General features: G+C 45.1%; 1 protein-coding gene across 1 annotated transcript in view; it reads left to right on the top strand.

Moving 5' to 3' along the window:
* GOLGA5 (golgin A5) overlaps positions 1-16,361 on the top strand; it is a 58,577-nt gene that overhangs the window by 18,230 nt on the left and 23,986 nt on the right. The window contains 6 exon segments of the mRNA XM_077466736.1: positions 5,644-5,767; positions 9,043-9,246; positions 10,869-11,039; positions 11,852-11,980; positions 15,678-15,705; positions 15,708-15,775. Coding sequence (XP_077322862.1) covers positions 5,644-5,767; positions 9,043-9,246; positions 10,869-11,039; positions 11,852-11,980; positions 15,678-15,705; positions 15,708-15,775 — 724 coding nt within the window.

The raw sequence follows: 16,361 nt of genomic DNA, 5'->3' as shown, positions 1-16,361 counted from the left end.
AATAATTAAATGGAGAAGGAGAATAAGGAGCTAATTAAGGATGATTAGGGTTAAATTTAAAGGTTAATAAGGTGTTAAACAGAGGAATATTTTTTTACTTTAAAGGTTGCTTTAAAGAGGACCTTCAGTCATTTTTTCATCTTTCCTTCTATTACGTATTCTGCCCTTGTTTTAACTTTTTCTCCAAGGGTCTGCCAGGGCAGCCCATGAGACCTAGGGCTCCTCCCACCAGGACAGGAAACACGTTACCCCCCACCAGATAAAAGGGCGGTCCTCCAGGCCCCATATCAGTTATTAGTGTTTCCTCCGGACGAGGGGTAACGTGTTCCTGGAACCTGATCCCCTAGGTCTCATGAGCAGGGGCTCTGAAATGGCAGTTTGGGGGCATGGCACTAACCTTCCTCCTCTGCCAGAAGCAGTATCTCCGCTGGGGTAGTTGGCTGTGCTGCTGTCCCTCTGTTTTCAGTGCCTGGAGAGGGCCAGGACCGGGGTGATGTCGGCTCCCGAAAGCGCGGTGCAACGCACTAAAGTTAAGATGGAGCGGCTATGTCCTTTCCCCGCTGACAGCGTGGCTGATACATGCAGGGGAAAGAGGAAGCTGCGGCACTACTGCGCTCCAAGCTGGCCCACAGGAAATACCTAGAGAGGTCACGTCTGGTGCAGATGACGTCATTGTCAGGCGCCAAAGATGCCAGTTTCGGTCTTCATAATGGTGCAAATGGGGAACGCTGGCTGCTGGTGTTTCATTTGTTAAAGCAATGAGGCTGTGGACAACAAAGTGGGGCAGGATGGATCCTTAGGCAGTAGATGCGATCACCAGCACCTCACAGGTAAGCCTGGAGTGTTTTGTCACCCGCTCGCTATACCTGTGTGTTCCCTCCCCCTCCCCTCTCTGTAGTAGTGAGTGTAAGGGGACACATTTCCTACCTCCTGCACGTGGTGTTTCGGAGTATCGGGGTGGCTGATAGCTTCATTGTGGGCCATTTTATTTTGTCTTGCAGACCAAGACCCAGGACAAGGCCCAAGCGCAGCCACCAAAAAGGAAATGTGTGGTTTGCACAAATTGAGCTCCTCCATGGGATGGAGCAAAGCGGTTTGTCGCACCTGTATAGAAGGCCTAGTAAGGCTGCATTCACACCTGAGCGTAGCTTTTCAAGCGTTTTTTTGTGGCGTTTTTTGCGGCGTTTTTTACCGCGATTTGCAGCATTTTTTACCGCGATTTGCGGCGTTTTTTATCGCGATTCGTGAAGTTTTTTACCGCGTTTTGTTGCGAATTTGTGCAGGGCAAAAGGTCACCAATGTTAAAAGAAGAAAAACGCCCAAATCAGCCCGATTCGCGCGACAAAAAAGGGTCCGGAACTTGTTTGAGCTTCAGGCATAGGGCTTCAGGCGACTTGGAGTGAAGATGTGAACCATCTCCATTGAGAATAATGGATTTTTTCCCCTCCCAGCGTTTTGTAGCTTCAGGCGTCTAGCTACAAAACGCTCAGGTGTGAATGGGGTCAAAAGGATGACCCGGTAGCTTCTTCTCAGAAGATGCTGACATCTGTTAGAGATGAACTTGCGTCTACCTTTTTAAAATGCTAATTGACAAGCTTCAGACTCCAGCTGAGGGTCCGTCTTCAATTAGGGCTTCAGTTAGTAGCACCTCCTCATCAAGCGGAGTGCGAAGACTCGGAAGATGAAGTCAGATCTGCCCATTCTTCTCCGGAAGAATTCGGGTCAGATATAGAGCCCAGGGATAGAAAAATCCACTCGGGGCTCAAGGTTTGTTATCTTTGGAAGATGTTGATGACTTATTAAAGGTTATCTATACTACACTTGAATTGAAAGAGGAGGAGGTTCAATTATCTAAACATGATCTTATGTATAAGGGTTTGCATAAGAAGAAGTCTAGAGTTTTTTCCAGTACATAGTTCCTTGATTGATACTATCAAACTGGAGTGGGAAAATCCAGAGAGAAAGCCTTTCTTTTCTGGTAACCTAAAAAAGAGGTTTCCTTTTAATGAGGACACAGAGCAGCCGTGGAACAAAAATCCTAAGTTGGACGCACCTCTTTCAAAGGTTTCAAAAAACTCGGACCTAGCGTTTTGATGATATGGGCACGCTTAAAGTGGAAGTAAACCCATTGATTTAAACAGTTAAAAAAAATAAAAAAGGCATGCCGGGAATGCTAACTGCACATTGGCTGTGCTCTCAGCCAAACTATCAAACCATCCAATGGCTGGTGTCATAACAAATCACATGTGCAGCACCATAGCAGTTGAAGATTAAACAGAGGCAAAGATGGCAGCTTCCTTGTCTGAAAACGATAGGGGAGTTTACTTCCACTTTAAGGACCCGATGGAAAAAAGAGGGGATATTCTTCTCCACAGAGCCTGGGATTCAGCCGCTGGGAACCTTAAACTAGCTCTGGCCTCCACATGTGTAGCCAGAAATCTGGATGTTTGGTTGACACAAATTCAAACACATCTGTCGGCGGGTACATCTAGAAAGCAGATTTTGAAATCATTCCCTCTCCTCCTTTTTCGTGCAGTGGGATTTTTGGCAGATTCTTCCACAGAGTCGGTAAGAATGACAGCCAGGACTTCGGCCTTATTGAAATTGGCCAGGAGAAGCCTATGGCTTAAAACCCGTTCAGGTGATTCAGCCTCTAAGTTGCGCCTTTGTGGACTCCCCCTTTACAGGAGATCAACTTTTTGGCCCAGGACTGCAGGAGGCACTGGAACGCACAGCCGATAAGAAAAAGGCATTTCCAGAGAAAAAGAAAAAAGCGACAGCCACAAAGTTTTTTCGTGGCCAAGGCAGGCAGCAAGGTCCTAGAGAAAAGGACAACAGGCCTAAAAAAAAACATTGGACAGGGAACAAAGGCAGAGGAAAGGGGGGGGGGGGGGGGTCTTATTTAATCCTCCTCAACAACCCTCCAAGCCACAGTGACTCGTGTTCCCCAGTGGGAGGAAGATTGAGGGCCTTTCTCCCACAATGGGCAGCTGTTACTTCAAGTCCCTTCATCCTGGCCCTGGTGACCAATGGGTACAGGCTGGAATTTGCTCACCAACCACCGGAGCAGTTATTGGTCGCCTTTCCTCCCCAAGATCGAGAGAAAGCAAAGGCTCTGGGTCTCCAAATTGGAGACTTATTAGATCAAAAAGTCCTGATCTCTGTTCCCCGGTTAGATCAGGGCAAGGGGTTTTACTCCCATATATTTGTCATCAAAAAGCCGTCAGGAAAGTTTTGGCTTATCCTGAACCTTCAGTCTCTAAACCGTTCGATCTGATACAAGCACTTCCGTATGGAGACGGTATTCACAATCAAAAATCTGCTCTACCCAAACTGCTTCATGGCCACTTTGGATTCGAGGGATGCCTACCTTCACATCGCTATTCATCCAGCCTTCCAGAGATTGAGATTAACCGTCAAGATGGGAACAGAGACTCGACACTTTCAATTTCAAGCTCTCCCCTTCGGTCTGTCCTCAGCCCCACGCATTTTTACAAAAGTATTGGGGGAAGCACTGGCTCCGCTAAGGTTAAGGGCGATAACTATTATCCCTTACCTGGACCATCTCCTTGTGGTGGCAGAGTCATACCATCTGTTGATCTCCAGACTGTACAAGACTTTCTACAGTCCCTAGGCTGGTTGAAAAACGTAGAGAAGTCGTCCTTATTTCCAGCCCAGGAAGTGACATATCTGGGTTACGACTTTTGCTAGTTAGACCAAAATGTTTTTCTTCCACGGGAGAAGATTACAAAAATGGTCCAAACTATGTCAGCATTACAGACCAACCGTTGGTCTCGCTGAGACAGGTTCCGAGAGCGGTGGGTCTGATGACCTCATGCTTTCCCTCAGTACCATGGGCAAGATCTCATCAAAGTCTATTAAAACTGTTTCTATTAAGAAACTGGGACGGAGATGCAAGGTCCCTGGAGTCAAGGGTCTGGCTACCCACCAGGAAAAAGAAAAGCTTGTGTTGGTGGTGGAGGACAAACCTGCAGCTAACGAGAGGTCTGCCATGGTCCATTCCTATATCACTACAGATGCGAGTTCCTGAGGATGGGGGGCCCACCTCAGCAATGCAGTAGCACAAGGAGAGTGGACCTCGAGGGAAGCAAGGGCTTCATCCAATCAAAGAGAACGGTTGCTGATCGTCACCATTATTAGTAAAAAATAAATTAAAAAATCCCATATTTTGTAGACACTATAACTTTTACGCAAACCAATCAATATACGCTTATTGGAATCTTATTTTTTGAAAAAAATAAATAAAATAAAATGTAGCAGAATACATGTTGGCCTAAATTAATGAAGACATATCCAATAAAAAAAATAAACATTTTTTAAAGGCAGAAAGTTCCTTTTATTACATTACATTATTTATTCGTGACAATAGTATGAAACAAGTAAAAAAGTGTGTGTATATCTATGTGTGTGTGTGTGTGTGTGTGTGTGTGTGTGTGTGTGTATATGTATATATAATTTTTTTTTTTTTGAAAACTTGATTCACGATTCGAATCAAGGTTTTTTTTTATTTTATGGACTAGGCCGCAGCCTCACCTCATATATATATGTTTTGATGTATCCATCATGTTCATGCCATGAGAGAGAGAGATAGAGCTATATTAATATATATATATATATATATATATATATATATATATATATATATATATATATATATATATAATATAGCTCTATCTCTCTCTCTCTCATGGCATGAACATGATGGATACATCAAAACATATATGTCAGTATATGAGAAGTAACTAATGTTGATAAAATGGTATAAATGCATACATGTACACATGTCATAGAAACGACATTTGGAAATAAGATTAATGATCTCAATCTTGAGCATGATTAATTGTAAATATAGTAGAAGATATTTGCTATTAACAGGCATTGGTATATTGGTATGCAACAGAGCTGCTGTAACAACAGAGGAAGATACACATACACATTAATAATTACATAGTATTCAATGAATTTTGAATGTATAAAAAGTATATATGGGCCAGTGAATAGGTAATGAGCCAGACTTTACTGAGCACCCCATGGAAACTCAACGCGTTTCATGGCTATATGCCATTCATCAGGAGTCTGGTACAGAGATAAACTGTAAATACAAATTGATATGTAGTATTAGTTAATATATTCTATCCCTAAGGGGAGAAAAGACCTCATGGGCAGAAAGGGGTCTATACTCACAGGTCGACTAAAGCCCTGTGCTTTACTGGCATCTAAGATGGAACCCCAGACTGGTTGTCTGTTCCGGAGCTAAGGCAAGGAACCCCACCTTGGCCAAAAAAAACCATCCACAATCAATTGTCTCATACAATTGTGATTTACATTTTAGCTGTCAGTGGGGGGGGGGGGGGGGGATTCTGCTGACAACTGAAAGAATAAAGCCTGCAAGTATCGGTTTTAGGTATCGGAGCAATTGCACGAGTACCAATACTTGTGCAAATGCTTAGTATCGGCACCAATATCGATGCAGCCTTCCTGCTTATTCAAGTCTTATTTTACTGACGGCTCCTTATCCTGACACACAGTGCTTGTGCCCTCCTTGCCTTGATGTAAGATTTCTCCGTTTGTCCTCCTGTCTGGTTTAGTAGAAGTGATGATTTCTCATGTTTCTCTCCTCAGGATGTTGCAGGATCTCAGTGAAGGGAGCAGCCTCCACAGCCAGACCTTGCAGAACGTGCAGGAGAGGTTACGGGAAGCGGAGGCCTCACTGAAACGGGAACAGGACGGCTACAAACAGATGCAGGTCCGAGCCACAAGTAACTCTTTTTATGGTACCTGATAGAATCACATCAGTCAGGGAGGAAAGAATATTCTAAGCAAGCTAGTTGCTTACCTTGTCCAGAAACGCTCTCCAGGTTTTCCAGGAGTTTTTCTCCCCCAGACTTGTTTAGGCCCCTTTCACACTGAAGCGTCACTAACACAGCGCCAAAGCGCCGGTCATTTTAGCGGCGCTTTTCGGGTGCCAGCGGGCCAGCTTTTTTTAAGGTCCTGTGAGAATGGGAACGTAACAAAGCCGAAAAAAGACCCATTTTCCGCACTCTCCATTCGCTTTTTGGGCACCTTGGAAGCACTATTTATAGTGCTCCCAACCCGTCCCAAAGATGCTGCTTGCAGGACTTTTTCTAATGTCCCGCAAGAGCAACGCCCAAGCATGAAAGCACTCATTACAATGAAGGGGAAGCAGATTTTAGGTGCTTTACAGGCACTGTTTCTAGAGCTAAAATGCCTGAAAACTGCCTCAGTGTGAACGGGGTCTTAGAGATACACAGGAGGTCTGGCACTAGAATTATTGCTCTTGCTCTTTGATGTTCACATGTATGATGCAATAACCGCTTACACAGGACTTGTGCGTTTGCATGTAAACACGGGGCGCTTTCTTCTTCTTATTTTTTTTTTTGATTTTTTTTATCCCTAACTTTTTTTTTTTTTTTTTTTTTTTTTTTAAACAAGCTCTTTTTATTTTTTTCGGTATAAACTTTTTTGCCATCACAAGGGATGAACAACATCCCTTGTGATAGCATGGGCTGTGACAGACCCAGATCGGCTGCTTTCCTGGCCGTTGCAACGAGCCAAAACTGGAAGTGACGAGATTCTCGTCGCTTCTGGGGTCACAGAGAGGGAGGAGCAACTCTCTCTCACGCGCGCGCTGCCGGTCGCATCGATTCCAGGCTCAGGGATCGGATGGCAGAGCCTGAGAAAAGCGACGGCCACCCAAAGAAGTGATTGATTAGCTGTTCCGCTACTCGGATCACTTCTGCCAAAGAGGGAAGCACCGGCTGATAATTTTGAGTGGGGTGCTTTTTACAGATTTGTTTAGTACACAACTTGGGACCTGAAAAAGCAGAGCCCTGTTAACTTCTTTCCACCATTTGTACTCCTGAGTGCCCCCAAGTTGGGTACACCCAAGCAGGCTCGCTCCCAAGCCACTGCTTTGCGTTTCAATTCAGACACCAGAGCCGCAACTCGGCCCTGCCCCCTCTCTCTTTTCATTGGTTCACTGGCTGTGATTGACAGCAGAGGGAGCCAGTGGCTCATGCTACTGTCTCAGCCAATGAGGAAGGATGGACCTCAGACAGCCAAGGCTTTCGTGCACATCGCTGGATCGTTATGTGGCTCAGGTACGTATTGGGGGGCAGAGAAGTTTTTATTTTTTATTTTTTTTACCTTCATGCATAGAATGCATTAAAGTGATACTAAAGTCTTTGTTTATAAACAAAAAAAATCATAAAAATCATGTTACACTTACCTGTTCTCTGTAATGGTTCTGCACAGAGCAGCCCAGATACGCTTCTTTTCAGGTCCCTCGCCGGGGCTCCTTGCCCCTCCCTCCCGCCGAGTGGCTCCACAGCAAGCAGCTTGTTATGGGGGCACCCGAGCTGAGCTCCGCCCCTCTCTGTTTTCAATGGCTAACTGACTTTGACAGCAGCGGGAGCCCATGTCGCCCACTGCTATGTGTCAGCCAATTAGGAGGGAGAGTACCAGACAGCCAAGGCTCTCGTGCAACATTGCTGGATCAAAGTGGAGCTCAGGTAGGTATTAGGGGGGCTGCTGCACACAGAAGGTTTTATATCTCATTGCGTAGAATGCATTAAGATAAAAAAACCTTCTGACTTTGGTGCCCCTTGAAGGTAAAAAAAACTTGAGTCTTAAGAACTACTTTAATTTGCAATTTGTATTTCTACTGAGTGCTGGGGCCATGGCTATCTCTATACAGTGCTCTGCTGCTGGACCTTCAGGTCTTAACTACTGTAGCGTTGCATGCAGCTACTGTACCTGTCTTTCCCCTCCTCCAGTCCAGTCGCAGAATGCTTGTACTGTGTGAAAGAACTTGCTCACATTATATAAAGGCTTCTGCAAGTGAACAGGAGAGGACAAGCAGGGAAGCCAGAACTAGTACTTGGAGTTCTTCCATAAAGTGGTTCTAAAGTCTAAACATTTTATACCCTGAGAGCCGGTTCACACAGGGGCGACACGATTTCCAGGACGACTTTGTAAGGCAACTTGGAGACGACTTGAACACGACTTGGGGCGACTTACAACACGACTTTAAGTCGCCCCAGGCCAGGCGACTTTTGCCGTGGCCAATCAGAGAATGAGCTCTGAAGGGGGAAATCCACGCCAAATTTCCGAAAAAAAATTGGCGTGGGTTCCCCCTCTGAGAGCATAGCGGAGGTCGCCTACAAGGGGGGGCTGCGCGGCCCCCCTTCCCCCAAGGCACCCCCCATGTTGAGGGCACACGGCCTGGTACGTCTCGGGGGGGCGGGCGCTCGCTCATCCCCACCCCCTTTCCTGGCCGGCCGGGTAGCGTGCTCGGATAAGGGTCTGGTATGGATCTGGGGGGGACCCCCACGCCGTTTTTTCGGTGTAGGGGGTTCCCCTTAGAATCCATACCAGACCTAAGGGAGGGGGAACCCACGCCAAATGTTTTTTTCATAAATTTGGCGTGGAGTTCCCCCTTCAGAGCTGATAATTCCGTGAGAGTCGCCTCTGTATAGATGGAGATCCGACTTGGAGGCGACCTCCATTGAAATCAATGGGTACCAGTCGCCTACAAGTGGGATTGAAGTAGTACAGGAACCTTTTCTGAAGTCGGAGCGTTGGTGCATTAAGACGGCTCTCATTCACTTACATTGATTTTTACATGTTGTCCAACCTGAGGCGACTAGGGGTGACCTAAAGTCGGATCTGAGTCGCCCCTGTGTGAACCGGCTCTGATGCATTCCTTGCATTAAAGGGGTTGTAAAGGCAGAAGGTGTTTTTTTTTTTTTTTTTTTTTTTTTTTATCTTAATGCATTCTAAAAAGTCTTCTGTGTGCATCAGCCTCCCTAACACTAACCTGAGGTGTGTTACTGGCCAGATCACCAGGTGAAAAAAGAAAACGAATGCAACCATTGCATCTAATATTGGTCAGCTGATTTAGTATATGACATTTTTGGCTTTGGGTTTACGTCCACAAAGCGATAACAGGTTGGAAATGGTTTTGCTTGTAATAAGTCATCTTGGTGGATTTATCCGTAGAATGAATTTTCCACTCGTCTGAGCAAGATGGAAGCAGAGCGCCAGAACCTGGTGGACTCGGTGGTGGGCGCTGAGAAGAAACACATGGAGGAGAAGAGGAGGTGTGATGATCTGCAGCAGCAGCTAAAGGTTGCAAAGGCCGCAGCAGAGTCTGTAAAACAGGAAATGATGGATTATAAGCAAAAGGCAACTCGCATTCTGCAGGTGCGGAGTAATGGCTGGAGAGGTGCGGCCTGTGCAGGGGATAACTTGTTGTAAACAGAATTGTTAGAGAGCGAGATATATGTATTTATACATAATATAAAAATATATAAGCGATAACCATATATATCCAAGTCGATTTCTTTACGGTACAGGCTTTTCTGTAGAGTGGGGAAAGGATAAGAACTTTAACGTTTGCTCATTGTCCACCTGCGGACTGCCGCCTGCGATGTATTGCGGATGGGTGGCCCATACAGGCAAAGCTTCGTACTGGTACGTCGCTGCCTGTTTCAGGGTTTAGGGCGATCGCATGTGCACCCCCTGCCGACACCTGCTGTGATTGTACAAGTCCCAGCCATACAATTAACGGGTGGGACCTGCTGGATCAGCTGTGTCCAATCGCAGCTCAGAGCCCTGTGTTAGGAATCAACACAGGGCTCTGTACAGAGGGAGCAATCTCTGTTTCTTGTCCCTGCAAAGCAGAGATAAGAAACAAAGATCTGTAGTAAAAAGCAGAAAAGATTACACATTTTTAGGGGCACATTTAACCTTTTGATCACCCCTAGATGTTGTTTAACCAGTTACAGCCAGTGTCATTGGTACAGTGACAGTTTACAGTATTATCACTGTATGAGCCTGGGTTCACACTGGTGTAGGCAAAACACTATATATATATATATATTATAGTGTGTGTTGCACACAGGATCTCACAAAAGTGAGTACACCCCTCACATTTTTGTAAATATTTTATTCTCTTTTCATGTGACAACACTGAAGAAATGACACTTTACTACAATGTAAAGTAGTGAGTGTACAGCTTGTATAACAGTGTAAATTTGCTGTCCCCTCAAAATAACTCAACACACAGCCATTAATGTCTAAACCGCTGGCAACAAAAGTGAGGACACCCCTAAGTGAAAATGTCCAAATTGGGCCCAATTAGCCATTTTCCCTCCCCGGGGTCATGTGACTCATTAGTGTTACAAGGTCTCAGGCGTGAATGGGGAGCAGGTGTGTTAAATTTGGTGTTCTCACACTTATACTGGTCAGTGGAAGTTCAACATTACAAAAATTTGAGGGGTGTACTCACTTTTGTCAGATACTGTATATACACCATTGTTTGTAGATTCTATAACTTTCATGCAAACCAATGAATATACACTTATTGGCATTTTTTTTTTGCCAAAGACATGTAGCAGAATACATTTCGGCCACAAAAAAGAGATTGGATTTACAAAAAATATATATTTTTTTTTGGATGTTTTATAGCAGAAAGTAAAACATGAAATATATATACGCGCAAATTAAATTTGTCATTTTATTCGCACAAATATAAATTTTCTTTTGGTGATATTTATTCACCACTGCGTTTTTTTAAAATTATATAATCAAAAAAGATTATTATTGATTTTTTTTATAAATGAGCAGTGGTGAATAAATATCGCCAAAAGAAAATGTATATTTGTGTGAAAAAAATTACATAAATTTAATTTGTTTACAGTGTTGTATAACCGCGCAATTGCCAATTAACGCACCTCTGAATAGCAAGAAAATTGCTCTGGTTGTGAAGGCGGTAAAACCTTCCGGAGGCGAAGTAGTTATCTCTGTTTTCTTGCACCTTATAGTCCAAAGAGAAACTGATCAGCAGCCTGAAGGAGGGCTCAGGTCTGGATGGGTTGGACAGCCATGTAGGCAGCAGCATGGAGCTGGAAGAGACGAGACACGAGAGAGACATGCAGAGAGAAGACATACAGAAACTTCTGGCTCAGATCCAGCAGCTGAAAGCCGAGTTACAGGTAAGAGGATGTTCTCTGATGCTCTGCTTCTATATATATTACATACTGCCCCAAATGTTACACACTGCAGTTTAAGATGTAGAGAGAGAGATTTGGTGTAGGTGTGCTCTGTTACCCGAGAGAATAGAATACGTGTATACGTTTTCTATGGAATATTCTTATTTTTTTTTAATCACCAGAAAAATTACATCTGATTGCAATGAAAAAATAGAATCCACTGCTCAATTCTTGCAATTTTTCAAAAATGGAGTGTGTGCCCTAAGATTACAACTATTAGAGAAAGCAGCCTATCTGTTTACTAGAGACCGATGACATCATTAAGAATGCAGCCTATTCATTCACTAGAGACCGGTGACATTACTGAGAATGCAGCCTATCCATTCACTAGAAACCAGTGACAGCACTGAGAATGTAGCCTATCCATTCACTAGAGACCAGTGACTTCACTGAGAATGCAGCCTATCCATTCAGTGGAGACCGGTGACATTACTGAGAATGCAGCCTATCCATTCACTAGAAACCAGTGACATCACTGAGAATGTAGCCTATCCATTCACTAGAGACCAGTGACTTCACTGAGAATGCAGCCTATCCATTCAGTAGAGACCGGTGACATCACTTGAGGATGCAGCCTATCCATTCACTAGAGTGGTGACATCACTGAAAATGCAGCTTTATTTTTTTTTGGGCTTTTCTTTCCTGGGCGTGTGGAATTATCTGTATTTTTTGCTTTCTATAATACTCTCCATTAGTATGTTCTATCCTTTAGAGAATGCACACACAGTAATGCTTCATCTCTTCCCCCATTGTAGGATCTGGAGACTCAGCAAGTGAGTGAAGCTGAAACTGCCAGAGAACAAATGAATGATCTGCAGGAGCAAATGGCGGAGCAGAGGAGGGGGAAGCAGGAGCTGGAGGCTGAACTGGAGCGCCAGAAACAGGTAATGCCCGGACCTTTTCTCCTTTTAATGTTTGTGTGTGTGTGTGTGTGTGTTTATGAGCAACCTTATGTATGTGATATAATCAATGTGTATTAATTGGTGGGCGACTTTATGAATCTTCGGTAAAGGTTTGCAAACCCAACAAATATTTGTACCCCCTTCTTATGTACTAGAGCGGGCCATTCCAGGATAGCCTTGACTTTTTGTAGTTCCATAGCGACTCCTATCCGAATGTGGCTCAGGTTGTGGGCACCTCGCAGATCTAACTTTGTGAAGACTCAGGCATTACGCAACATCTGAAAGAGCTCTGGAATAAGAGGCAGCGGGTAGTGATTTTGTTCAGCTCCCCGTAATCTACACATGGTCTGAGGGTCTTATCTTTTTTTTCCTCCACAAAGAATGTCGGCCCCTGTAGGAGAGGAAGATGGGCGGATGAATCCCTTCTCCAGCTTCTCATCAAAGTATGCCCGTAGTGTCTCAAGCTCCTTTTCAGAGAGAGGGAATATGCAACCAAAGGGTATTTCGGAGCCTGGGAGGAGCTCAATTGGGCAATCATATGGCAGATGAGGTGGAGGAACATCAGCATTCTTCTTGTGAAAGACGTCCAAGAACCCTTGGTAGGCTGCTGGACACTGGTTGGTCAGCCAAGTAATTAGCAGACTTATTCTGCATGGGAGTGAGACAGTGCTGTTGACAATATGAAGAGTGAAATAAAACTTATTTTGACCAGTCAATCTGCAGGTTGTGTGCCTGCAGCCAAGGGATGCCTAGAATGACCAGGAACATGGGTGAGCTCAGAACATCAAAGCGCGGCAATTCCTGCTAAGTTTCAGTCAAGATGAAAGGAGAGGTGCAGTCTCTTGGATAACAGGCACAGAACTAGGCATGGAGCCATCAGCTAGATGAACTGTCAGTTGTTGCTTTTTACTGAAGAGGTGAATGCTAAATTTCTGTGCCAAAGTCAAGTCCAGAAAGCATCTGCAGGCTCCAGAATCATTTATTGCCTGAAGCCGAACCTTCTCTTCCGCTACCTGCAGGGAGACACGAAGGACAAGATGAGAGGGGGAAGATCCTGCCATCTGGAAATATACAAGCATACATGGAAGAGACTTACGGGGTCTTATGGGGCAGCTGCGTAAAAGAAATGTCCTGTTACCCCACATGACGATGTCTCTCTTCTGGGGTCAGAGCTGAGCAGACTAGGCCAGTCTACATAGGTTTAACTTCTGATATGGATGCAGAGGGAGGCATGGTTGCTAGAGACAAAGGAACCTTGGGTAACATCCAAGTGGGCCTGAGGGCTTGGGCTCAACTGAATAAGGCCTTCCAGGGTGGCAGGAGACTCTACTCTGGCCAGCTCATCATTGAGGATTCTGACAAGCCCTGACGATATTGATATTTTAAGGCGGCTTCGTTACATTCCGCGGGCCATTTACGAAAGTCTACTGTGTAGTCCTCCACGGGGCGTCTTCCTTGTGTCGGAGCGTGTAGAGCAGTTTCAGCTGTGGCTACCCCCTGCGGTTCATAATATACTTGTACGAGCCAGACGTTCATCTGATAGCAATGAGACAATGAGCCCTACTTTTAATAGTCTCAAGGGAGAAAGTCCTTGGTTGTAAGGCCAAGTACAGCAGGCAGGCATTCTTGAATGATCTAAATGTTTTCCGGTGTCCGTTCTGGAGTTGGCACCCGAGGTTCAGGTGAAGGGACCACCACTGTATGGGTAGTGGTGGTACGTTCTTGGACCAGTGTAGCAGTTGCAGAGATAGTGGAGTGTAGAGCTTGATCCTCCTGAGCAGGTGTCCGTCAGATGTTGCAGACTTCCTTCCAGCTGAAAGTAGCCTTCCTGCAATCTTTGTACTGCTTGAGTGAGAGCAGTGCCCTGTTGGCACAGAACCTCCCGAGGGGAAGCACCTCCATCCAGCCTCTGACATTATGGCTGAATTATACTATCACATACCAGGTGCTAGGCTGAGATGCTGAGAGGGCTCTCCTTGCGGCTAAGTGCAATGCTTGCCTGGAAGTGGTACAGGGAGAGCAGTGCCCAGAGAAGCATGGTTTGCCAGGTACTGTGATGAGGTGAGCTGGTCACCGAGATGTAGCGGAAGCAGGCTGGATAGCTATAGAGCTGGTGTGCATGGAAAGTACCAGGTAACTTGACAGAGTAGCAAACTGGAAACAGAAACAGGAGCCAGGCCAGGGGTCGTACACGGTGAGGTCAGGTAAGGAGACTGAATAACCCGGGGTCATACACGGAGAGATGAATCTGTAGCAGAGTCGGTAAGCCAAGCCAAGGTCAAACACGGTGGAGCAGGCAGGAAAGAACTCAGAAGTACAAGCCAAGGGTAAATCAGGATCACAGGTCAGAGCAAGGCGGGGTCCATAACAGGAGTTTATTCAGGATACACAGGGATATGGGGAAGCTGATGATGATCCAGCAATGCTCCATTGTCGGCAGCAGGTTTAACCACTTGCTGACCAGCCGACGCAGTTTTACTGTGGCAGAATGGCACGAGCTGGGTGAAACAATGATATATAACGTCACTTCGCCCTGTGACCACAAGGGGCGAGTGCGCGCCACTGGATGCATGCCTGCTGCTCGCTCCCGGAGCCGTTGAGTGCCTGGCGGATGTGATAACCGCTGGGCTCCTGCGATCGCTCATGACACACTGAGAAATGGCATTGGTGTGTGTAAACATACAGATCCTGGGTTCTCTGAGGGGAGAAGAGACTGATTGTGTGTTCATGCAAAGTATGAACAGCGATCTGTCATCTCCCTTAGTCAGTCCCCTCCCCCCTTCAGTTAGAACACACTGAGGGAATACAGTTAACTCCTTGACCGCCCCCTAGTGTTAACCCCTTCCCTGTCAGTGAAATTTTTACAGTAATCCATGCATTTTTAATCGCTGCCATTACTAGTAAACAAAAAAAAATGCTCTCAATCTATCCCCTATTTTGTAGACACTATAACGTTTGCGCAAACTAATCACTATGTACTTATTGCGTCTTTTATTACCAAAAAGATGTAGAAGAATACATATTGGCCTAAACTGAGAAAAAAAATTCTTTTTTTTTTGCTTAAAAAAAGGGGATATTTATTATAGCAAAAAGTACAAAATAATGGTTTTTTTTTATTTTTTTCAAAATTGTTGCTCTATTTTTGTTTATAGCAAAAAATAAATACTGCAGAAATGATCAAATATCACCAAAAGAATTTAATATTTGTGGGGGGAAAAAAGGGCGTCAATTTTGTTTGGGTGCAGTGCCGCACGACCGCGCAATTGTCAGTTAAAGCAACGCAGTGCCGAATCGCAAAAAATTTGCCTGGTCATTGAGCAGCCAAATTTTCCGGGGCTCAAATGGTTAAATACTCCAGAAGATGCCAGCATCTGTCACATTGCGTGCGTCTGCTTACTCTGCGCACAGGAGCGCGTCTGATGTGGCCATGATGGCTATTGCCAAGGTTTTCCAGGTCTTTGCCTGTTTCCCTGACAGACTGGCAGGATCACCGAGTATTTTACAGTAAATGTTTAAATTAAAAGAGCACAGGCTAGTTTACAAACGACTAAATGAAAGACAAATGTGAAAATATTACATTTTATGAAATAATATGACGTTTTGTGATTGTCTACACTTTTAGTCCCAGGACTCTCTTTCTTTCTTTGCTATAAGTTGGGTCGTTTTTATTCTCCCCCAGGAACTTCAATATACACAGGAGGATTTTCACAGACCAAAAATACACTTCAAGGGAGAATCAGAGACCGAGAGGATGAGATCCAGAAACTCAGAAATCAGGTAATTTTTATATTGTGTGATCTAATACAGCTGTCTAATATTTTATGTTCTTTGTGTCCATCCAGTGATCTCCTAGTGGGCCACTGTGCCAGGGGAAAGCATGGTTAGTTAGAACTTGTATGAGGCACTTTTTTTGGCATCAGAACTTCTTCTCCCCCTCTGAAGTCAACAGGAACTCCAGAGCACCTGGATGTAGCTTTAAAATGAAAATCCCAAATATGTTATACTTTCCTGCTCTGTGAAATGTTTTTGCACAGAGCACCCCTGATCCTCTTCTGGGGTCTCCTGCTGGCGCTCCTGGCTCCTCCTTCCTCTTTTGGAGAGTGCCCCCACGGAAACCCGCTCTCCGCGGGGACACCTGGGCTTCCTTCTGTTGCAAGGCTGACAGCAGCAGTGATTTTGACAAAAAGGTGACTGCTGGGTATAGGATCCCCTAAGCTTGCACATCATGAGTGGGGGCAGTTTGGAATCTTAGCCCCTGGATGCTTGGTGACCTTGTCCCAGCATTGCTCCTGTGCTGCTTTGTCTGCATCTATTGACACAGAGTTTGATTGGCAGCAGTGGAGCCAATGGCCCAATGAGGAGG

Source organism: Lithobates pipiens, unplaced genomic scaffold, assembly GCF_037356315.1.
Source record: "Lithobates pipiens isolate NorthernLeopardFrog02 unplaced genomic scaffold, aLitPip1_a1.2 Scaffold_37, whole genome shotgun sequence".
NCBI lineage: Eukaryota > Metazoa > Chordata > Amphibia > Anura > Ranidae > Lithobates > Lithobates pipiens.
The sequence above is the reverse complement of the archived record's forward strand: the minus strand, read 5'-3'. Positions and strand labels throughout refer to the sequence as shown.